Below are 24,044 nucleotides of genomic sequence, written 5' to 3' on the forward strand. Positions count from 1 at the left end.
CCACTACTACCGACCACGCAGTCTGATAGTTTATATATCAATGATGAAATATTAACATTGCAACACATGCCAATACGGCCTTTTTAGTTTACTAAATTGCAATTTAAAATTTCCCGGGAGTTTCTTGTTGAAAATGTCGCGGAATGATGACGTATACGCGTGACGTCACGGACTGTGAGGAAATATTAGAGCTGCACAGACATACAGCTAAAAGTCGTCTGCTTTAACCGCATAATTATACAGTATTTTGGACATCTGTGTTGCTGAATCTTTTGCAATTTGTTCATTTAATAATAGAGACTATAAAGAACAATGCTGTTGGTGGAAAGTGGTGGATTCCAGCTGTCTTTAGCACCGAGACCCAGCCGGCGTTTCTTTGTTTGTTGTGAAAGCAGAGCGGTCAACCAGCATGTTTTTGGGTGGGGAAATTGTGATATATATCTTATCGGACACATTGTGGATTATTCGTCGTTCTGCAGCAGCTGTGAGCTTGGCTCCTCGGCTTCTCTCTGAGACACAGTGTGTTCAATGCAGCCATCTGACCTCGAGGTATGTCTTCACAATCTTTACTTTAAAATCTCACTAAAACACTATTAAAACAATAAGCAGATAAGGGATCTTCCAGAATTATCCTAGTACATGTGTCTAATTACATCTGAAACGCTCACACTGCAGTTGCCCGGAGCTGTCTCTGTTTTTTTTTTTTTTCTAGTCTGTCGCTAACAATATCCTCTAACACGATTTTTTCATCCTCGCTCCAATTAATGGGGAAATTGTCGCTTTCTCGGTCAGAATCGCTCGCGCTGCTGGCGTCCATGATTGTAATCAATGGGTGGATGTGAGAAGTCCGACAATCTGTGACGTCACGCGCACTACTTCCGGGAAAGGGAGGGCTTTTTTAAGAGCGACCAAAAGTTGCGAACTTTATCGTCGATTTTCTCTGCTAAATCCTTTCAGCAAAAATATGGCAATATCGCGAAATGATCAAGTATGACACATAGAATGGACCTGCCATCCCGGTTTAAATAAGAAAATCTCATTTCAGTAGGCCTTTAATATTAGACAAACAAACAGCGTACGGGGTTTCCGAACCGTAACATTGATGGGTCGCCACACAGCGCCACGTAAAAGGTGGGAAAAAGGTAGACATTCGGGGAGGATGGGTAAAAAAAATAAATCAATCTCGGACTAGACGCCGAAGGGGGCCGTGTATTTTTCATGTGTATGCGTATAATGTGTGTGTGTGTGTGTGTGTGTGTGTGTGTGTGTGTGTGTGTGTGTGTGTGTGTGTGTGTGTGTGTGTGTGTGTGTGTGTGTGTGTGTGTGTGTGTGTGTGTGTGTGTGTGTGTGTGTGTGTGTGTGTGTGTGTGTAAGTAAGTGTGTAAGCCTGCAGCGTGTCTTGGTGCTCTCGCAACTGCCAGTCTGTCCAAAGTCAACCAGCGTGTGTCCATAAGAGACAGGAAAGGAGTTTGTTTTGTCTTCACCGTATTGTCCTTGGGGAGAGTCTCAAAGACGGGGAAACAATCCAAGTTAGAATGTTTCCTCTGCGAGCGGAAATAAAATTAGCTTTTTACTCTTGTCTATTTCTGGTCCTCAAATTCATCCTGCAGGGCAGACGGTCCAATGCTATCCAAAATCACTAGTGTCCACAGTTCTGCCCGCATCCTCCAATCATTTGTGGCAGCTTTGGGGTACTTTGAAGACTGCCCGCATTTACAAACTCGAGCAACGCTTACTCAAATAAGCAGATGTCCTGTGTTTATAATTTCGAATCAGAACTCGGGCAGAAAGGACGGTAAACCCTGGACAAGTCGCCACAACATCCCAGGGACAACCATTCACGTTCACACAAGATGTTTGTGAAATTCACTAATATTTTTTGGACCTCAGTTAACCACAATATTAGCGCTGTATAAAGCATGACTGTGTTGTTAATGTTCAACATTTCCTAGACATTTAAAATAAACAAAACTTATAACCTTTTCCAGCTGTTTACCGACGTATACTACTCATGTTTAGGATAATTGTGAGAAAGGTGAGGGAGCATCCCACAATTCTAAGATAGGAACGGATCAATTATTTTTCTCACTGGCACTCACCGAGGGTGGACGCTCCCCTTTCCTCTCCCTTATCTCTCCTGCTTGCTTCTTTGTCTTGTCTTGTCTTAACTTTCTTTTTGCCTCTTTTTTGCACTGCTCTCCAACTCTAAACATTGGAACTATTTAACTAGCCTCAACAAAATTGAGAAGATCTTGGGTTTGTGGGAACCTGCTGTCGTTAACGACCCTTTTCTTTTGAGGACGTGAAGATATCCACCTATTCGGAATTATGACAACAGGACATCTGCTGATTGGAGTAAGCGTTGCTCTGGTTTGTCGACAAATTGGAAGTTGCTGGCAGTCTTCAAAGTACCCCAAAGCTGCCACAAATGATTGGAGGATGCGGGAAGAACTGTGGATTACATCGGACTGTCTACCCGCAGTTTTTGAGGACCAGTCATAGACAATTTTAGAGTGAAAAGCAAATTTTATTTTCACTCGCATACAAATATTTTTAACTTGGATTGTTTCCCTGGCTTCGAGATTCTCCCGAAGATCACTGCAAGCGAAGACACAACAAACTCCCTTTTTGTCTCTCACGGACACACACCTGTTGTTATGAACTTTGGACTAGCAGCGACAAATACATCAAGGCCGCGGAACAGAGACAAACTATGGGCTTATACACACACACATACACACCCACAAAAAACTATACGCCACACATACACCCCCCCGTTTCCCAATCCAACACCCTTGACTTAAATCCCGTAGGGGTGATGAATGGATAGTCAGCGCCTGAGAGCTGCGACCTACCACCATGACCTTGAACTACTTTCCCTCTGTTGCTAGATATCTCGAGATGTATGTTGTAATATGTATATGTGCTTTGCTATGGAGTTTTTTTTCTCACTCCGAACTGGGCCGCCTTAGGAGCCCAGTCTGGATTGTATTTTTTTACTCATCCTTCCCCAGCGTTTACCTTTTTCCCATCTTTTACGGGGCGCCTTATGGCGACCCATCAGCGTTCTTGTTCTGTAACCCTGTACACTGTTTGGTTGTCTAATCTTGATCAGGTTTGTGCTGAAAACAAAGTTTCGTTGTACTTGTTGCAATGACAATAAAGACCTACCTACCTACCTAGGATGTCAAAGGAGATGGGAGCACAGTCAGCAGGAAAAACATTAAACACTCTGTTGTATTGGTTGACATCGGCAGTGCCCAAAAAGACTTGTACATTCTGAAATTTAGCCGTCAACTGAATGACTCAAACAAAACCACGAAGACAATGTGATGTGGTCACGTAACAACGAAATGGATGTTTGTCGTCAATTGGACGTGTTTGTTTGCAGAGAAATGTTGAATATGAATCCAACAAGAGCATCACTCCTGTCAATCTTGGAGGTGCAAACATTCTACTTAGTAATGTTTTTCTCACCAAAATCCCTCCTGACATATTTGCAACCCCACTGACCAACTACATGAAATATCTGACATCTGTACTTGCCAACAAATGTTTCTCAACCAAGTCCCGTTTTACCATAAAAATGATGGACTGTTCATATATTTTTGTAAGAGAATAAACTTAAAAAAGGGGATCCAATACTTAGTTTGGTCACTGTGTCCTCACCAGTGACGAAAACAACCATTCAGCCGCACATTCAAGTCATTATTTAATTTCATTGGTCAATTTTTCATCATGTGCTGGACATTCAGGAAAATTGAAAAATAATTTCTCTCTGAACCACGGTGTTAGCTAACTACTAAAATTATGTCTGAAATTAATTAAAAATATGATTTTTTTAAACTACAGATGTCCAATAATGTTTTTTTTGTCGATATCCGATATTCCGATATTGCCCAACTCTTAATTACCGATAACAACCGATACCGATATATACAGCCTTGGAATTTACACATTATTATGCCTAATTTTGTTGTGATGCCCCGCTGGATGTATTAAACAATGTAACAAGGATTTTCCAAAATCAATCAACTCAAGTAATGGAAAAAAATGACAACATGGCACGGCCATATTTATTATTGAAGTCACAAAGTGCATTTTTTTTTATCATGCCTCAAAACAGCAGCTTGGAATTTGGGACATGCTCTCCCTGAAAGAGCATGAGGAGGTAAATAAGGTCGGCGGGGTGGGGGTTTAGGGTATGGGCAGCGGGGGTTTATGTTGTAGCGTCCCGGAAGAGTTAGTGCTGCAAGGGATTCTGGGTATTTGTACCGTTGTGTTTATGTTGTGTTACGGTGTGGATGTTCTCCCGAAATGTGTTTGTCCTTCTTATTTGGTGTGGGTTCACAATGTGGCACATATTTGTAACAGTGTTAAAGTTGTTGAAACGGCCACCCTCAGTGTGACCTGTATGGCTGTTGACCAAGTATGGTTTGCATTCTCTTGTGTGTGGGAAAAGCCGTAGATATCATGTGATTGGGCCGACACGCAAAGACAGTGCCTTAAAGGTTTATTGTCGCTCTGAACGTCTCCCTACGTCCTTGTACACAGCGGCGTTTTAAATAGTCACACATTTTACTTTTTGAAACCGATACTGATAATTTTGAAACCGATTCCGATAATTCTAATATTACATTTTAAAGCAATTATCGGCTGATAATATCGGCAGTCCGATATTATCGGACATCCCTAATTTAAACTATATAAAAGATATAAAGGATACAAATAAAGTAACATGTAAACATACCATCTACATCTATTGTCATAAAAAACGCATTGATGGGTTTTTAAAAATTAATATCTTGATTCCCTATCCAGGATTTTGCAGACATGTCTCAGCCAAGTTTAGAGGGCCCAACAGAAGAAGTCGTGGAGAAGCAAGACATGAAAGATGAAGGCATATTCCTCTCACCCATTGCAATGAGCACAGTGATGCAGATTCATAAGCGCCTGTGCTTGGGATATGCCCGGTCATTGTGGTACCAGGACACAGCACCAGCCGGTCAAATCAGCGACTACATTAAGACCTTGGTGTCCTCTTACCAAGTTGCTGCCCCCATGATTTCTAATTTCTACCATCTGATTGGTAAGTGGCATACATACAGTTCCAGTCGCAGATTTACATGTAGTAATACTAATCTCAACGATTTGTTGTTTTTAATTATTTACGGTATTGAACTATTCTTTTTTTAGGTGGGAAGAATTTTAAAAAGTTATTGAAGATGTACGTCGTAGAATTTATTAGAAAATTGTTTGATTGTATGCGTCTGTTCTATCATATTTGCATATTTCTTCATGATATTTGGCTTGTATATTTTCACCTCTTAACCTTTGAAATATGCTTACCTGTGCGCCGTTAAAAGGAAAATAGAAAAAAAGCCATATTAAAAGTTGGCCTTCCATCTAAAAAACCTGAAGTAAGAGCGATGGTCACGTGGTATCAACGCAGCAATAACCACAGGCAAAACTGTATACTTAAATTCACCATTATCTTTTAGTAAGTAGTTTTGAAAGTTCCAGACGGTTTTATAAATCGACATGGCCAAATCCTTTTAATTTTTTTGTTAGTAATATTGACTGCAGTTCTGTTGGTGGTGTTGTTGGATCAACAAATACTCAGAACTAGAGATGTCTAATAATGGCTTTTTTGCCGATATCCGTTATTCCCATATTTTCCAACTCCTAATTACTGATTCCGATATCAACCGATACCGATATATAGAGTCGTGGAATTAACACATTGTTATGCCTAATTTTGTTGTGATGCCCAGCTGGATGCATTCAACAATGTAACAAGGTTTTACAAAATAAATCAACTCAAGTTATGGAAAAATAGGCCAACATGGCACTGCCATAATTATTATTGAGGTCACAAAGTGCATTATTTTTTTAACATGCCTCAAAACAGCAGCTTGGAATTTGGGACAGGCCCTCCCTGAGTGAGCATTAGGAGGCTGAGGTGGGCAAAGTTCGGGGCTTCCGGGCGGTGTAACGTCCCGGAAGAGTTAGTGCTGCATAGGGTTCTGGGTATTTGTTCTGTTGTGTTTATGTTGTGTTACGGTGCGGATGTTCTCCCGAAATGTGTTTGTCATTCACAGTGTGGCGCATATTTGTAACAGTGTTAAAGTTGTTTAAATGGCCACCCTCAGTGTGACCTGTATGGCTGTTGCCCAAGTATGCGTTGCATTCTCTTGTGTGTGTGAAAAGCCGTAGATATTATGTAATTGGGCTGGCATGCAACGGCAGTGCCTTTAAGGTTTATTGGCGCTTTGTACTTCTCCCTACGTCCGTGTACCACCGTTTTAAAAAGTGTTACATTTTACTTTTTAAAAGCCATACCGATAATTTCCGATATTACATTTTAAAGCATTTATTGGACTGCCGATGTTATCGGACATCTCTTCTCAGAACAATAGGAAACCTTATTAAGTGTCGAGGTCTAGGGTGGAGAACTATATATTTAATAAGGTTGGGAGAGTAGTTTCTAAACAACTGTGGATTCCAAAGATCACCAGTTAAAAGGGGTAGTTATTTTGATGTGTGCTGTGTTTTACTGTAAAAAAATCCACATTGTTCCCCAAAGCAAATGGGTAAGTACGTTCAGGAACAACCTGGTAGCCTATTAGGCTCAAGCTTACCATCCATCCATCCATTTTCTACCGCTACCATGAACTGTAAACTAGTGGAACACCGGTTTACATCACCATGAAATGAGAGAGTTCCCACCAAGAAAGAAAAACGCGTGAGTCGCAAGCAACATGTTAAAGAACCCTGATCTATTCTAGAGCAGTGGTTTTCAAACGTTTCCCACCTTAAAAAAAGTTGGCTCTCCAAATACTACCATAATGACCAATAGTAAAATAGAATAGGACGGAAGGCCTAAGTGTTCATTAAAAACAAGGCAGATGTTTTATTTAGCAAGTATGTTAAATATTTTTGGCCGCTGGAACATTACACACAGTTTGAACAGTCACACTGTGTTTGATTATAGGAAAATAAAACACTGTACTTTATTCAAGTGATTATTTGGTGTACCAGTAGACTAAAATGGTACACGTATCACAGTTTGACAACTAGAGCCGCGGTCCCCAACCTTTTTTGCTCCTGGGACCAGTTTAATGTGGGCATTATTTTCACGGACCGGCCTTTCACGGGTGGCAGATAAATACAGCAAATAAGTGCATGAAAAATTAATACATGAAAAACTCACCATAACGTTCAATTGGTGGGAGCCCCTGGCCTTTTCCTTTTGCAAAGGAACCTCTCCATAGACTTTTGGTTTTTACTCACTATATGATGGGTTAGAAGTAGGGATGTCCAATAATATCAGACTGCCGGCTTATCGGCTGGAAAATGCTTTAAAATGTAATATCGAAAATGATCGGTATCGGTTTGAAAAAGTAAAATTAATGACTTTTTAACAAGCCGCTGTGTACACGGACGTAGGGAGAAGTACAGAGAGCCAGTAAACCATAAAATAAACTTTTGCAGGCAGGCCCAGTCATATATCTACGGCTTGTCACACACACAAGTGAATGCAAGGCATACTTGGTTAACAGCCATACAGGTCACACTGAGGTTGGCCGTACAAACAACTTTAACAGTGTTACAAATACGCGCCACACTGTGAACCCACACCGAACAAGAATGACAAACAGATTCCGGGAGAACATCCGCACCGTGACACAACATAAACACAACAGAACAAATACCCAAAACCCCTTGCAGCACTAACTCTTCCGGGACGCTAATATATACACCGCCCGCCCACCTCAACCTCAGGGAGAGCTTGTCCCAAATTCCAAGCTGCTGTTTTGACGCATGTTAAAAAAAAATAATGCACTTTGTGACTTCAATAATAAATATGGCAGTGTCATGTTGGCTTTTTTTTCCATAACTTGAGTTGATTTATTTTGGAAAACCTTGTTACATTGTTTAATGCATCCAGCGGGGCATCACAACAAAATTAGGCATAATAATGTGTGAATTACACGACTGTATATATCAGTATTGGTTGATATCGGTATCGGTAATTAAGAGTTGGACAATATCGGATATCGGCAAAAAAGCCATTATCCGACATCTCTACCGACAATGTTTTAAACAACCTACACATACTTTTGTGTTGTTTCAGGTCCACTGGTGGGCCAAAAAGGAATTTCAAGGATTCTCTTATAATGCTGTTTTGTAAATGTGTTTCCTTCCTTCCTCTTTTATTTATTAGACATAATCTTTCCACTTAAATGGTGTCCACATAAAATAGTTGTCAAATTAAATATCAATTTTAAACATTTATTGTAGTCATGGGGTTTAGTTTACAATTTCAGTTGAACAAATCTACTGCATTATATCGCAGGTATTTAATGTATATAAATGACCATGGCATCACAATAAGGCAAAAACAGAAACAATATACAATCTAAAATAATGCATAAAATTAAACTGATTGTCTCATTTATACTCTACCCTACAGATGCAGAAATTAACCAGCAGCTTTCAGGCAGTGAGCTGCTGCTGTCAACTCTTCTCCAGAACACGGTCCAAGGCGTGTCAGGGTCTGATGTTCTGGTTCTTACATCAGATGGACCTTATGACTTCTATCAACAGCCCAATTTGAGCGAGGCCCGCCTATGTCTTGCCGTCTTGCAGCAAATGAATCAAGCTGTGAAGCAAAGACTTGACGACTGGCCAGAGCACCCGGCCCTTGTGCAGGTGAGTAGTGATAAATGCAAATTCAAAAATCCCAGGATCAAACTTTTGAACTTGGTCTATATATACACCCATATATATTGTTCCTCTTGAGTTACAATCCTCTTGACTTGGCTAATCATTTGTACACCGGTACAGATATATGCACACACGCAGCGATTTTGTGGGCTTTTTCGTGATTCTTGTGGCCTAAAATGCCAAAATTTGCAGTACACTTTCCAGTAAGTTGCAACAAAAGTTGCTATGTTTTGAGGCTTATTTTTTCAATTACCTTGAATCATCTTTGGATTTAGTTAATTTGTGAACAGTCTTTTAAGTGTTCTTTGCAACTTTAGCAAAATATCCTTTATTTGCACACAAATGTGTGCAGTTTGGAAAACAAATACACCTGTCCAAACTTCGAAGTTTTGCGTGTGCGTGTGCGTGTGCGTGTGCGTGTGCGTGTGTGTGTGTGTGTGTATATTAGGGGTGTAACGGTACACAAAAATTTCGGTTCGGTACGTACCTCGGTTTAGAGGTCACGGTTCGGTTAATTGTCAGTACAGTAAGAAAACAACAAAATATACATTTTTGGGTTATTTATTTACCAAATTTGTAAACAATGGCTTCATCCTTTTAACATTGGGAACGCTATAATAATTCTGCCCACGTTAATCAACATTAGACTGCCTCAACTTGTTGCTTTGATTAAATACCATGAAAAAACCTTTCTTCGACATATAAAAAGTGCAACATTAAACAGTTTCCATTGAAACTGTTTAATGTCAACTTTATTACAGCATTTGGGAAGCCTGTAGTTGACTTGTATTATGTAAATGTTGTATTTTTATCAACATGTGATAGCAGGCACCCTGCTATTCAAAACTAGGCTGCTACATTACTAATGATTCATGTAACTATAGCTGAAAAATAGTACAATTGCAATAGGAGAGACTATTCATCCCTAAACACAATGGAATTCAATGAAATAACAGACAGACAGTGCTTTACTGCCCCTAACACACGCACACTTACACACACACACACAACCACACAGCAAAATGAGCTAACGTTACGCTAAAAGCTAATTAGCCTTCATCTCAAGCCTATACTGTGAGCGAGCCGATCTGCAGTTTAAGTTTCTAGAAGGTCAACGGGCTCATAGTGATGTTTGTAATAGTTGTGACTATGAAAGCTATGAAAATATTCCATTTATATTTAATAATTTGGACTCTGTAAAAAATAATTTACCACAGTAAGGCCCGCAACCAATCAACAGCGGTAAACAAGACTTTACTGTATTGATGTTGTATTCCAGGGTATGGAAGTAGACGGGAGATGGCAGTAAAAGATCACGTTTTGGGATCATTGTCAATTTACTGTACTGTTTTGTTCAATTATAACTAATAATAGTAATTAGTGATGATATTAATAATTATAGAAACAAACATAATCAAAATTCAATAAAAATATGCGGGGAAAGTTGCAGACGTCAGACAGACTTGCAAGGCTGTGCATAATTAGCTTAGATTGGTTGATTTTGTAAACGGTGGAACAGGGTCTAGTGCATGTGCCTCACAATACGAAGGTCCTGATGTGCCAGGACATTGTTGTAAGCAGATGACAAATGACAGTGCAAAGCTCTTCCTCTGTTTGAGGGCCTTTTTGGTTTGACATATATGGTTTCTTTTACACGCCTTTCTAATATGCACTCCTCCCTATCAAATATTTAGACATCAATGGCCTTTGTTTTTAAGATGCAACTGAAATGCTGAGTCTGGCCCCTAAGAAACGGCTTCCCATTGTTTTGCCTCGCAGTTGTGTAAGGGTTGTTTGGTTCCTCCTGTGCTTGCTGCACTGCACTGCATAAACATTTGCTAAATGGCAAACTTACACCAGAGTCTTTTGGTCTTCCTCCTTATCTTCTGCGCCGCAATTGGATACAATCTCTTTTAAGGATCCCTTTCCTTTCATCCTGCACTATCAATCAATCAATGTTAATTTATATAGCCCTTAATCACTGCACACGCCACAACGACATCCTCGGTTCAGAGCCCACATAAGGGCAAGGAAAAACTCACAACCCAGTGGGATGTGAATGACTATGAGAAACCTTGGAGTGGACCGCAGATGTGGGTGACCCCCCCCTATAGGGGAGACCGGATCCAATGGACGTCGAGTGGGTCTATCATTGGATTGTGAAAATCCAGTCCATAGTGGATCTAACATAATAGTGAGAGTCCAGTCCATGGTGGGGCCAGCTCAGAGACATCCCCAACCGATGCACAGGCGAGCGGTCCACCCTGGGTCCCGACTCTGGACAGCGAGCACTTCATCCATGGCCACCTGACCTGTGCCCTCCTTCCACAAGGGAGAGGGGGGGCAGAGCAGAAAAGAAAAGAAACGGCAGATCAACTGGTCTAAAAAGGGGGTCTATTTAAAGACTTGCGTATACAAATGAGTTTTAAGATGGGACTTAAAGGCTTCTACTGAGGTAGCATCTCGAACTGTTACCGGGAGGGCATTCCGTTAGTACTGGAGCCAAAATAGAAAACGCTCTATAGCCCGCACACTTTTTTTGGGCTCTGGGAATCACTAATAAGCCGGAGTTCTTTGAACGCAGAGTTCTTGCCGGGACATGTGGTAGACTAAAAGCTCATCCAAATGTGCAACAAACGTGACAACACATAGACCAAATCATAGCAAATATTATTGATCATAAGTCAAGTTTTTCTTCGCTAATTTACTACGGTCTCAAAGACTCATATGCAATTTGATGTGTGCACTTCAAAACAAAGGATTTGCACAGCAGCTTCATCTTGCAATGCCACGTCCGACTCAACACATTTTTTGACTCCTGTTTGTTTTAAGTCACATTTGTGTGCGTTATAGGTGACTGTGGTGATTGAGAGGATCATGGGTTTTAGTTTGTCAAGTCCATTGGCAGCATTCCTCAATGGCCTGGAGATACTGCTAAGTAAAGCACAAGTAAGTATCATTCTCAACATGTTCCATATCCCTCTTTACTTCTCAATATATTACCCAAAGAATGTGTGAGGAAAAAGTGATGTAATTGTTAGTAGTTATTCAAATGAATCCATTCTAAATGGGTACTACTGCGTAAAACATTTTCATCTTCATCTTCTGTTGCTTTTAACAGGACTGGGAGAACAATGCGTGCCGTGCGGTCTCCTTGAAGAAAGAACTGGAAGCGGTTACTCAGCTCATCATCCAGTGGCGCAAACTGGAGATTAAGTAAGACAAGTAGTGTGGAAACTGTAACATGTCAAATGTTTAGCGACACTTTGTTTCGATCCGTGTGTGTATGTGTTTCTTACAGTTTGGTTAGCTTCAACACCTTGTTTTTTGTTGTTGTTGCAGTTTCAGTGTACACATTTGAAAGTCCCCTCTTTGCAACCACTTAATATTAAATTGTATTCACTATATCAGTGGTTCTCAAATGGGGGTACGCGTACCCCTGTGGGTACTTCAAGGTATGCCATAGATAGTACTTTATTGATTCCTTCAGGAGAGTTCCTTCAGGAAAATTAAAAATGGGGTACATGAAATTTTTTGTACATATTCTAAAAATATCAACGATTCAAAAATCCTTAATATATTTATTGAATAATACTTCAACAAAATATGAATGTTAGTTCATAAACTGTGAAAAGAAATGCAACAATGCAATATTCAGTGTTGACAGCTCGATTTTTTGTGGACATGTTCCATAAATATTGATGTTAAAGATTTTTTTTTTTTGTAAAGAAATCTTTAGAATTCAGATGGATCTCTATTACAATCTCTATTACAATCCCCAAAGAGGGCATTTTAAGTTGATGATTACATCTATGTGTAGAAATCTTTATTTATAATGGAATCACTTGTTTATTTTTCAACAAGTTTTTAGTTAGTTTTATATCTTTTTTTCCAAATAGTTCAATCAAAACCACTACAATGAGCAATATTTTGCACTGTTATACAATTTAATAAATCAGAAACTGATGACATAGTGCTGTATTTTACTTCTTTATCTCTTTTTTTCAACCAAAACGCTTTGCTCTGATTAGGGGGTACTTGAATTAAAAAAATGTTCACAGGGCGTACATCACTGAAAAAAGTTGAGAACTACTGCACTACATATTTCCAAGATATTCCGGATTGCATTATCTTTACGTTGCTTTCTGTTTGTGTTGTGACGTCACCTTACTCATTTGTTGGTTTGTCAAAATACTGGCAAAGAGGACTAATGGAATTTAAAGCAGGGTGAACGTAAACTAAATGCATGTCTCTTTATTTTGTGCCAGTTGTTGGTCAAGCAGTCTGGACAACGCAGTAAAGCATCACAATGAGAACTCAACTAAGCATTGGTTCTCGATTTACCAGCTGTTAGCCAAATATCTGGCTGATCAGAAGATGCATGCTAATGCAGGTACAGAGCAAAAAATAAATGCAATTGTTGCTTTTTTTGTCCTGTTTTCCAAATAATTTAGAATTCATTTCCTTTACAGGCAAGGATATGGAAGGCCTTTCCTTAGCCTCAGTGTCATCCACTCTCCAGGCTTTCATGGAAGGTTCCAACCTGGGCGAGTTCCATACCCGCTTGACTATGCTGCTCACTTTCCACTGCCACCTCCTTCTGCTTCCTACTCAGCCTGGACAAGGTCTGGCATTCTTCCTTGCAAACACACAACAACATAGTTATATTCATCAGCCATATAGCTCGATTACATTTACTGGTAACCACAACAACTATTTTGTTCTAGTGTAGATGCATGAAAGTTAATCAATTTATCAGTTGTGTTCATGTTATGCTTTTCCTAAGTGGCAGACAACATCACCGTATGCTGCATTCCCAATGTTTTTCCTTGTTTACCAATCTTTACCGAGTAGTGTGTATCAGCGTCAGAGTTTTGAGGAGCATACACTTAATGACTTAGTCAATTCCAATTGTATTACCGTATTTTCCGGACTGTGCACTTAGTCTTTTTTTTTTCTCAAAACTCGACAGTGCACCTTATAATCCGGTGCGCCTAATGTAAGGAATAAGTTTAGTTGAGCTTACCCACCTCGAAGCTATTTTATAAGGTACATTGTGTCATGATGAAGTGTGACCAGTACATTGCCATCATACATAAGAGATAAGTGTAGGCTGGACTATTAAAGCAATATGATTCAAGTAAACAAGACTAACATATGTCTGTGTGTTGAGTGTGTGTGTGTATGTGTGTATATATATATATATATATATATATATATATATATATGTATATATATATATATATATATATATATATATATATATATATATATATAATAGAGATGTCTGATAATATCGTACTGCCGATATTATCGGCCGATAAATGCTTTAAAATGTGATAGCGGAAATTATTGGTAACTGTTTCAAAAAGTAAAATTCATGACTTTTTACAACGCCGCTGTACGGAGTGGTACACGGACGTAGGGAGAAGTACAGAGCGCCAATAAACCTTAAAGGCACTGTTTTTGCGTGCCGCCCCAAACACATAATATTTACGCCTTTTCACACACACACAAGTGAATGCAATGCATACTTGGTCAACAGCCATACAGGTCACACTGAGGGTGGCCGTATAAACAACTTTAACACTGTTCCAAATATGCGCCACACCAAACAAGAATTACAAACACATTTCAGGAGAACATCTGCACCGTAACACAACATAAACACAACAGAACAAATACCCAGAACTCCTTGCAGCACTAACTCTTCCGGGACGCTACAGTATACACCCAACACACACACACACACACACACACACACACACACACACACACACACACACACACACACACACACACACACACACCTCAACCTCCTCATGCTCTCTCAGGGGAGCATGTCCCAAATTCCAAGCTGCTGTTTTGAGGCATGTTAAAAAAATAATGCACTTTCCGACTTCAATAATAAATATGGCAGTGCCATGTTGCCATTTTTTTTCCATATTTTCAGTTGACTTATTTTGGAAAACCTCGTTACATTGTTTAATGCATCCAGCGGTACATAACAACAAAATTTGGCATAATAATGTGTTGATTCCACGACTATATATATCAATATTGGTTGATATCGGAATCGATAATTAAGAGTTGGACAATATCGGATATCAGCAAAAAAGCCATTATCAGAAGTCTCTAATATATATATATACATATATATATATATATATATATATATATATATATATATATATATATATATATATATATATATATATATATATATATATATATATATATATATATATATATATATATATATATATATAACCAGACTGTTGAACGACTAAAGCTCTACATAAAACAACAATGTGAAAGAATTCCACTTTCAAAGCTTCAAAAATAGACTACCCATCGGCAGTGCACCTTATATTCCGGTGCACCCTATGGTCCGGAAAGTACGGTAGTTGTACTCATGACATTATTGTTCACTTCATAATCACAGAGACCCACTGTGCTTTATCACAGTAGCAATTACTGTGGTGTCCTTGGGTTGTACACGCAACAAAATATCAATGCAACAGTTTTGTTTTTGCTCCCATTTTTCATGAGCTGAATTTAAAGATCTAATAATTTTGCTATGTGCAATGATAGGCCTATTTCTCCTAAATGTTTGTTGACAAATATGTCTAAATCTTCTCTCTTCCCGAGATATCTATCCACTTCACAGAGGCAACGTATCAAGATGCTGATTAGACACTGTGATTATTGCACAGGTGTGATTTAGGTGGGCCACTGTACATGCGCAGTTGTATCACGCAGCACAATACCGCAGGTGTTGAATGTGTTGACTGTGCAATAGGCAAGCTGTCCGCAGGAATGCTTGTCTTAGCTTACCTGCGTTTGTCTTTTACTCCTGTCTGTGTTACATATAATGTGCTTTATTGGACGTTTTTCTTGGTTTTTCTATGCCCATCTTTAGTCTGAGGACTGAAAAAAAAAATATGGTTACACTTGGAAAGCGCTTTTTTGCCCTGAAGGCACTCAAAGCGCTTTGACACTATTTCCACATTAACCTACTCACGCACACATTCACACACTGATGGCGGGAGCTGCCATGCAAGGCGCTAACCAAGACCCATAAGGAGCAAGGGTGAAGTGTCTTCTTCAAGGACACAATGGACGTGACTAGGTTGGTAGAAGATGGGGATTGAACCAGGAACCTTCAGGTTGCTGGCACAGCCACTCTCCCAACCGTGACACCCCAGTTTGTGACACTGAATGATGGGCAAAACCTAATATTTTGTAACTCCACAGATTTATTGTCGAATCTTCTGTGGAACCTACACAAATACTACAGCCAATTCACTGACTGTGTTCAAAGCAAGATCCTCCAGCTCAGACAGCCTATAGAGAAGGAGCTCAAGGTACACATCAGAGTTCTTTTATGATAGGAAATACTGAAATCCTGGTAAATTTATGTCAATGTCATGTGTTACCCTAGGATTTTGTCAAGATCTCCAAGTGGAACGATGTAAGTTTCTGGTCCCTCAAACAGTCAGTGGAAAAGACACATCGGTAAGAAATCTATTGGATTTGCGGCTCTAGCACAGGGGTGTCAAACTCATTTTCACTGAGGGCCACATCGCAGTTGTGGCTGTGTTTTGAGGGCCGCTTGCAATAGTCAGTAATAAATGAATATACATGTGTCAGGATTCGCCTCATGATATTATTATACAATTGCATATGCAGTTGATCATTAGATATTTTTACATACTCTGTCTATCCATCCATCTTCTTCCGCTTATCTGAGGTCGGGTCGCGGGGGCAGCAGCCTGAGCAGGGAAGCCCAAACTTTCCTCTCCCCAGCCACTTCGTCCAGCTCTTCCCGGGGGATCCCGAGGCGTTCCCAGGCCAGCCGGGAGACATAGTCTTCCCAACGTGTTCTGGGTCTTCCCTGTGACCTCCTACCACTTGGACGTGCCCTAAACACCTCCCTAGGGAGGCATTCAGGTGGCATCCTAACCAGATGCCCGAACCACCTCATCTGGCTAATTTCGATGTGGAGGAGCAGCGGCTTTACTTTGAACTATTACTTTGAACTTCTCATCCTATCTCTAAGGGAGAGCCCCGCCACCCGGCGGAGGAAACTCATTTCGGCCGCCTGTACCCGTGATCTTGTCCTTTCGGTCATAACCCAAAGGTCATGAACATAGGTGAGAATGGGAACGTAGATCGACCGGTAAATTGAGAGCTTTGTCTTCCGGCTCAGCTCCTTCTTCACCACAACGGATCGATACAGCGTCCGCATTACTGAAGACGCCGCACCGATCCACCTGTCGATCTCACGAGCCACTCTTCCCTCACTCGTGAACAAGACTCTGAGGTACTTGAACTCCTCCACTTGGGGCAGGGTCTCCTCCCCAACCCGGAGATGACACGCCACCCTTTTCCGGGGTAGAACCATGGACTCAGACTTGGAGGTGCTGATTCTCATCCCAGTCGCTTCACACTAAGCTTTTTTTACATACTCGTAGAAGAAAAAAAAATCTTTACACTGGCAGATCAGTCGCCAGAGTTTTATCATTTAATTAACTGTGTTTTTACAGCATATTACTGTAAATAGCAAAATGGTTAATTAATGGCAAAATTTGGGCAAATGAGCGGCCATTTTTTTTAACGTAAAATATACGCTTGTTGTTTTGATGGTGTATTATGAATGGAAGAACAGTGCCTTGTTTTTTTTAACTATACAATTCTGGTGACTGAGCAGTTTTTTCCCCCGTAAAATGTATTTTCATTTTTACAAAGTACAATTTAACGGATAACTTTCTCTGAAATTATGAAAGTCAATCAGATATTTTTTTGGTTTACGTTAACAAAAGAAGGTCGTAATGTATGTTATATTTGTTACAACTGTGTTGGCCTGCGATGAGGTGGCTACATGTCTAGGGTCTACCCTGCCTTCCGTGCCGCTGTGATAGGCTTCAGCCCCTCCGCAAATCCGCTAGGGACAATGAGTAGAAAATGGATTGAAGGTTTATTAGGAAACCCGAAACTATTCATCCATTTTGTACTGCTTGTCCCTTTTGGGATCGCGGGGGGTGCTGGAGCCTATCTCAGCTGCATTCGGGCGGAAGACGGTGTACACCCTGGACAAGTCGCCACCTCATCGCAGGGCCAACACTGATAGACAGACAACATTCACACACTAGGGCCAATTTAGTGTTGCCAATCAACCTATCCCCAAAATAGAAGATTAAAATAAAATTAAAAAATCGGTATTAGCCTAGGCCCTGGAGTGGGGGTGCAGACTGAGGCCAAGGGGAAAAAAACAACAACAACAACTCATAGCCATAGTACACATCCCTCGTCCATGTGTGTAAGAGGGAAACATCAAAGAACACAGAGGACATTAAAGACATTAAAGCAGCAGATACAACCAGACACTTCTACATACAGCTATGAATAAAAAGTAAAATAAACATATCCACTGTAGTGGCCTCTGCGGTGTTCCACGCCATCGTCTGCTGGGGTGGAGGGAGCATGGCCAGAGACAGAAGCAGACCCAACAAGGCAACCAAGACAGCCGACTCCACTCTCGGCCAGTGTCCAGTCCGCATGGAATACGTGTAATACGCTTCCATAGCAGTAGGTGGCAGCAGGTAGCCAATTTTTTTGTGGATGTCGAGAACATGGTATGTCGTGATCACAATATGCGGGACGCTGCGTGTAACAATGTCCACACAAAGAAGGAGTGCGTCCGCATAACTTAAATAGTCTTGATTGTAAAAACAAAAGCAGGTGGGATGAATAGCATTCAAGTAACACATGAAACTGCGACAGGAAAATACCAACAAAAGAGGATAAGCCACCAAGCGGTATGGCTTGGTTGGTAGAGTGGCCGTGCCAGCAACTTAAAGGGTTGCAGGTTCGATTCCCGCTTCCGCCATCCTAGTCACTGGCGTTGTGTCCTTGGGCAAGACACTTTACCCACCTGCTCCCAGTGCCACCCACACTGGTTTAAATGTAACTTAGATATTGGGTTTCACTATGTAAAGCGCTTTGAGTCACTTGAGAAAAGCGCTATATAAATATAATTCACAAAATAGGAGCGCAAAACACAGAAAAACACCCAAAAAACTCTAAATAAGTCACGGCGTGATGTGACAGGCCGTGACAGTATACTTACATTGAGACAGAGAGCTATTGCGAGAACAACTTTTTATCGTCATTATCGGCTACTGAGTTTTTTCAATTAAAAAAAGGTGCCTTGGCTCAAAAAAGGTGGAAAAACACTGACTTATCGTGTTAAGCAATGCCAGCTAAGATTTATTTGCGAGCCAGATGCAGTCATCAAAAGAGCCACATCTGGCTCTAGAGCCATAGGTTCCTACCCCTGTCCTAGTGGCCTAAGACCTATTTGAGGAGCCTCCACTGCCGGATGCAGTTTAACGTCATGCCAAGGACTCAAATTACAATTACAATATTAAAATGAACAACATTGTTATTACAGATTCATCCGATTTGAGTATTTATTTTAATTCAAAGAAAAACAATAATTCAGGATGATACCGTATTTCCTTGAATTGCCACCACCGGGCATGTAATATGCGCCTGCCTTGAATTACTGCTTGGTCAAACTCGCTCCCCAAATTTATTAGCGCATGCTTACTTTTATCGCCGGGTCATATTTGTGACGTCACGAGTGACGCTTCCCCTGTCGTCTTTTTTAAAATGGCAGAGGAGTTTTTTTTCCACAGCCATACAGATCACACTGATTGCCATCCATCCATCCATCCATCATCTTCCGCTTATCCGAGGTCGGGTCGCGGGGGCAGCAGCCTAAGCAGGGAAGCCCAGATTTCCCTATCTCCAGCCACTTCGTCTAGCTCTTCCCGGGGGATCCCGAGGCGTTCCCAGGCCAGCCGGGAGACATAGTCTTTCCAACGTGTCCTGGGTCTTCCCCGTGGCATCCTACCAGCTGGACGTGCCCTAAACACATCCCTAGGGAGGCGTTCGGGTGGCATCCTGACCAGATGCCCGAACCACCTCATCTGGCTCCTCTCGATGTGGAGGAGCAGCGGCTTTACACTGATTGTTATGATATAAAACAACTTTACACTCTTACTAATATGCGCCACACTCTGTGAACCCACACCAAACAAGAATGACAAACACATTTCAGGAGAACATCGGCTCTGTAACACATTATAAACGCAACATAACACTTACCCAGAATGCCACGCATCCATGATTCTTGGCTATATTATACACCCCGCTAGCACCAACCCCCCCTCCTTTTTTTTGGCATACATTTAATTTTTTACTGCATGCCATTAGTAAGTGCAGGAGTGAGAAGAGGTTTTAAATTAATTAGCGCCCCGGCGGCTATTCAAGGAAATACAGTATATGCATTTGCATGCAGTACATGTATTTTGTGTGTCACAGCAAAAATAATAAATACATCTAATAAAAAAGATAAAGTACTTTACTGAAGCATATTACTTCCAGGCCACTGAAGCATATTACTTCCAGGCTTTCGCGGTCCACATAAAATGATGTAGCAGGCCAGATGTGGCCCCTGGGCTTGAGTTTGACACCTGTGCTCTAGCAGATATGCCTTTCTCATTTCCCCAAGATAACACTGCATCACTAGTGCTGCCTGACTCCTGCTGATCAGACTCATGTTTGTTTAGGACCCTCTTCAAGTTTGTCAGGAAGTTTAAAGAGGCTCTTTGCGGTCCCTGTCTGCCTGCTTTGGTTGAAGAGAAAAACAACGCCTCCCTTGATAGTGTCGATAGGAACCCAGAGGAAACACCCATTCACCGTGTTCATGAGGCACTCAAGGAAGCCCTGCCAGGAAAGAACATAGATCTTCAAGTCCAGGTTCTTAACCTTTTGATTCTTACAGATTAAGTTACCTTTTTTTAAATACATATTTTGCAAAGGAGTAAACCAAGATTAATGGGATATTTTAGATCGAGGAGGGAGTTGAGTCGGGATCTCTGCAGGGACGTCTACCTGTTCTGGCAAGAAAAATGAAGAAAGTGTGTGCCCAGCACCTTGAGAAACACGCATCGCTGGAGCTGACTGAAGATTTGGACTGCTTTACAGGTACCGTATTTCCTTGAATAGCCACCGGGCATGTAATATCCGCCTGCCTTGAGTTACTGCCGGGTAAAACTCGCTCCCCAAATTTATTAGCGTATGCTTACTTTTACCGCCGGGTCAAATTTGTAACGTCACGAATGACGCTTCCCCTACCGTCATTTTCATAATGGCGGAGGAGTTTTTTTTTTTGCTTCTACAGTGTGTAAACCAGGGGTCTTGTTCCACAGCCATACAGGTCACACTAATGGTTGTGATATAAAACAATTTTAACACTCTTACTAATATGCGCCACACTCTGTGAACCCTAACCAAACAAGAATGACAAACACATTTCTGGAGAACATTGGCTCTGTAAAACATTATAAACGCAACATAAGAATTACCCAGAATTCCAATGCATCCATGACTTTTGGCTATATTATACACCCGCTAGCACCAACCCTCCCCCCCCTTCCCTCCCCCTCCGTGCGTCGGTTGAGATGGCCGGGGTGGGGGCGCATGTATGATATAACCAAGAGTCATGGATGCATTGGAATTCTGGGTAATTCTTATGTTGCGTTTATAATGTGTTAAAGAGCCAATGTTCTCCAGAATTGTGTTTGTTATTCTTGTTTGGTCAGGGCTCACAGAGTGTGGCGCATATTAGTAAGAGTGTTAAAGTTGTTTATATCACAACCATCAGTGTAAAAGGTATGGCTGTTGACCAAGTATGCATTGCAATCTCGAATGAGAAGCAGCGAAACGCATGCGTCCTACCGGCATGCAGATAGTATGGTGCAAAGGTGGGTGCGATGACATGTTGTAGAGCAGTGCTCCCCAACCACTGGGCCGCGGCCACAGAAGAATTTTTTTTTTATCACATTCAATTTTTTACTGCATGCCATTGGTAAGCGCAGGGGTGGGAAGAGGTTTTAAAATTATTAGCGCCTGCTTACTTTTACCGCATGCCTTAAATAAGCGCAGGAGTGAGAAGAGGTTTTAAATTAATTAGCGCCCCGGCGGCTATTCAGGGAAATACAGTAATCTACTTGGAAATAAAATAAATAAATCTGTAATATAAACTGCATGTCTTTGTTAAATAGCAAAGATGATTGATAGCCAGGGATTTGTGGTGACCTTCATACCAAGTGAGGCAGTGATGCCTTTGAATAAACAAGCCATAGACATAGTGTATAAACTATGAAATCATGGTATGAAAATGTTATTGCAAACATTATTTTGGCAACATTCTAACAAGCAGACCAGCCAGGAGGGCCACACCCTCAGCTTCTCCAGCCAGGCAGTAAAGTTGAGCGGTCGTGGACCAACGAATTGATTTAAACAAGTTGAAAAACTTATTCGGGTGTTACCATTTAGTGGTCAATTGTACGGAATATGTACTGAACTGTGCAATCTACTAATAAAAGTATCAATCAATCAATCAATCAATCAATCAATCAAAAACCCAGCACAGTCATGTTACTGTAGAATTGTGTGCATTTACTCAGGTAAATTTTAAAACATGATTGTAATCATACATATACACTGCAAAACTGAAATCTAATTAAGATTAAATATCTCAAATAAGGGTGAAATTAGCTTATTTTCTGTCTGATAAGATAATTCTTCTGACAAAGCAGATTTTATGTTAGTCTTTTACTTTTTTTAAGGGTTTTGGAGACAATGATCTTATGTTTAAAAAAAACCTATATTATAGGTAGTGGGCTGTTTTAGGGAATTTTTGATCAAATTATCCGTAGTAGCAATATTAATAATGTTGTGTTTATTATGCCCAGTGCATTTAGTATAATTACGACCATATCTAGGAATTGATACGACGGGAATTTTTCGATTGTTTGTTTTTTGCTTTGATAAACTGCACGCATCATAGTTAGCCACCTCAGTAGAACACATGTCCAACTCTGAAACACTCAAAGCAGAAAAAACTTGTTCTAATTTAACTGACTCCTTACCCAGACCAGTAGTCTCGCATCTTCCATTTAAATCCGGCTTCAGGATGGAGGGAAGTGGTGTTCTGTGGGGATTAGCCTTCTGCTTTGTTTTTAGCCCCGCTCGGCATCCGCGTTTCCGATCACACCGCTGGCGTCTGCTCCGTAGACGGCCCCCGCTGCTACTATACTCCCCTGCTTCACAGGCCGCTGGATGTAGCCGCCGAAGTATTCCCGTGCTAGTTAGCAGGTCTAGGAAGCACGCGTCCATCAGTTCAAAACGGCCCGATATGTCCACATCCAGAAGTGTCTGGCGGTTGTACGTGATCACAGAGTGACCACGATGTGAGCCAGCCATAAAGTTTGTAGAATTGTCAGGTATTTCTGCCAAATGTTCCATATTTAGCAGGAGCTCCTCGAGGTCGCAGCCCTTCCGGCCGCCGCCATCTTGAAAATAAGTTAGAATATACTTATGTTAAGGGATTTTTGGGTTGATTGAGGTTAGCTAATTTTACTTTGTTTTTGGAAAGTCTTGACAAGCTGAATTTTCTTGTTCTATTGGGAGATAATTTTGCTTAGTTCAAATAAAATACCCCTAATTTAGTTTTTTTTTCTTGTTTTTAAACACGGACTTTTTGCAGTGTAATACATTAATAACACAGTGTGGTGGACAAATATAAATTATTTTTATTTTTTATTTTTCTACCGCTTGTCCTTCACGAGGTCGCAGGGGGGTGCAGAAGCCTATCTCAGCTGCACACGGGCGGAAGGCGGCGTACACCCTGGACAAGTCGCCACCTCCTCGCAGGGCCAACGTAGACAGACAGACAACACTCACATTCACACAATATTATTATTTTGTTTCATTTTGTAAATAGTTCATCATGACAAGTGAGGCTTTGCCTATTATGACTGCACGTCCCTGCTGATATTGCAATAAGGCGATACTGTGCAACACTTATATTGAAATCCACCGATACCGATTTTTGTGTGGCTTGTTCAGCCCTGTCATCATATAAAGGGCAAAAGCGGCAGACCAGTATTTTACCACAAACAATATTATTTATGCAATCATTACATATTCGTTTGTTGAACCTTTTCCATTTTTGTCCCTGCTGTTAGGCGAAATCATCAGAAACATGAAGGACTTGCAGGGCCTCACCCTTGACATGTCAGCAGAAAAAGACAAGCAGAAACTTCAAGTCAAACACATCCTGCAGCAAAAGCAGAGAGCTCTGTCTGATTTATTCAAGATGCTTGCAGAAATAGGTACGTTTGACTTGTGTCATTTACAAACCCCGTTTCCATGAGTTGGGAAATTGCATTAGATGT

At 40.9% G+C, this 24,044-nt stretch overlaps 1 protein-coding gene across 3 annotated transcripts in view; it reads left to right on the top strand.

Moving 5' to 3' along the window:
- Nucleotides 1-24,044, top strand: part of mdn1 (midasin AAA ATPase 1) — a 279,890-nt gene that overhangs the window by 161,359 nt on the left and 94,487 nt on the right. For all 3 annotated transcript variants that reach the window (XM_061900349.1, XM_061900350.1, XM_061900351.1), the window contains exons 65-75: nt 4,822-5,089; nt 8,477-8,715; nt 11,584-11,679; nt 11,852-11,946; nt 12,999-13,123; nt 13,203-13,355; nt 15,988-16,097; nt 16,175-16,248; nt 20,370-20,559; nt 20,652-20,787; nt 23,835-23,981. In XM_061900349.1, coding sequence (XP_061756333.1) covers nt 4,822-5,089; nt 8,477-8,715; nt 11,584-11,679; nt 11,852-11,946; nt 12,999-13,123; nt 13,203-13,355; nt 15,988-16,097; nt 16,175-16,248; nt 20,370-20,559; nt 20,652-20,787; nt 23,835-23,981 — 1,633 coding nt within the window. The remainder of the gene's footprint in view (nt 1-4,821; nt 5,090-8,476; nt 8,716-11,583; nt 11,680-11,851; nt 11,947-12,998; nt 13,124-13,202; nt 13,356-15,987; nt 16,098-16,174; nt 16,249-20,369; nt 20,560-20,651; nt 20,788-23,834; nt 23,982-24,044) is intronic.

Source organism: Nerophis ophidion, linkage group LG05 (genome assembly GCF_033978795.1).
Source record: "Nerophis ophidion isolate RoL-2023_Sa linkage group LG05, RoL_Noph_v1.0, whole genome shotgun sequence".
Lineage (NCBI taxonomy): Eukaryota > Metazoa > Chordata > Actinopteri > Syngnathiformes > Syngnathidae > Nerophis > Nerophis ophidion.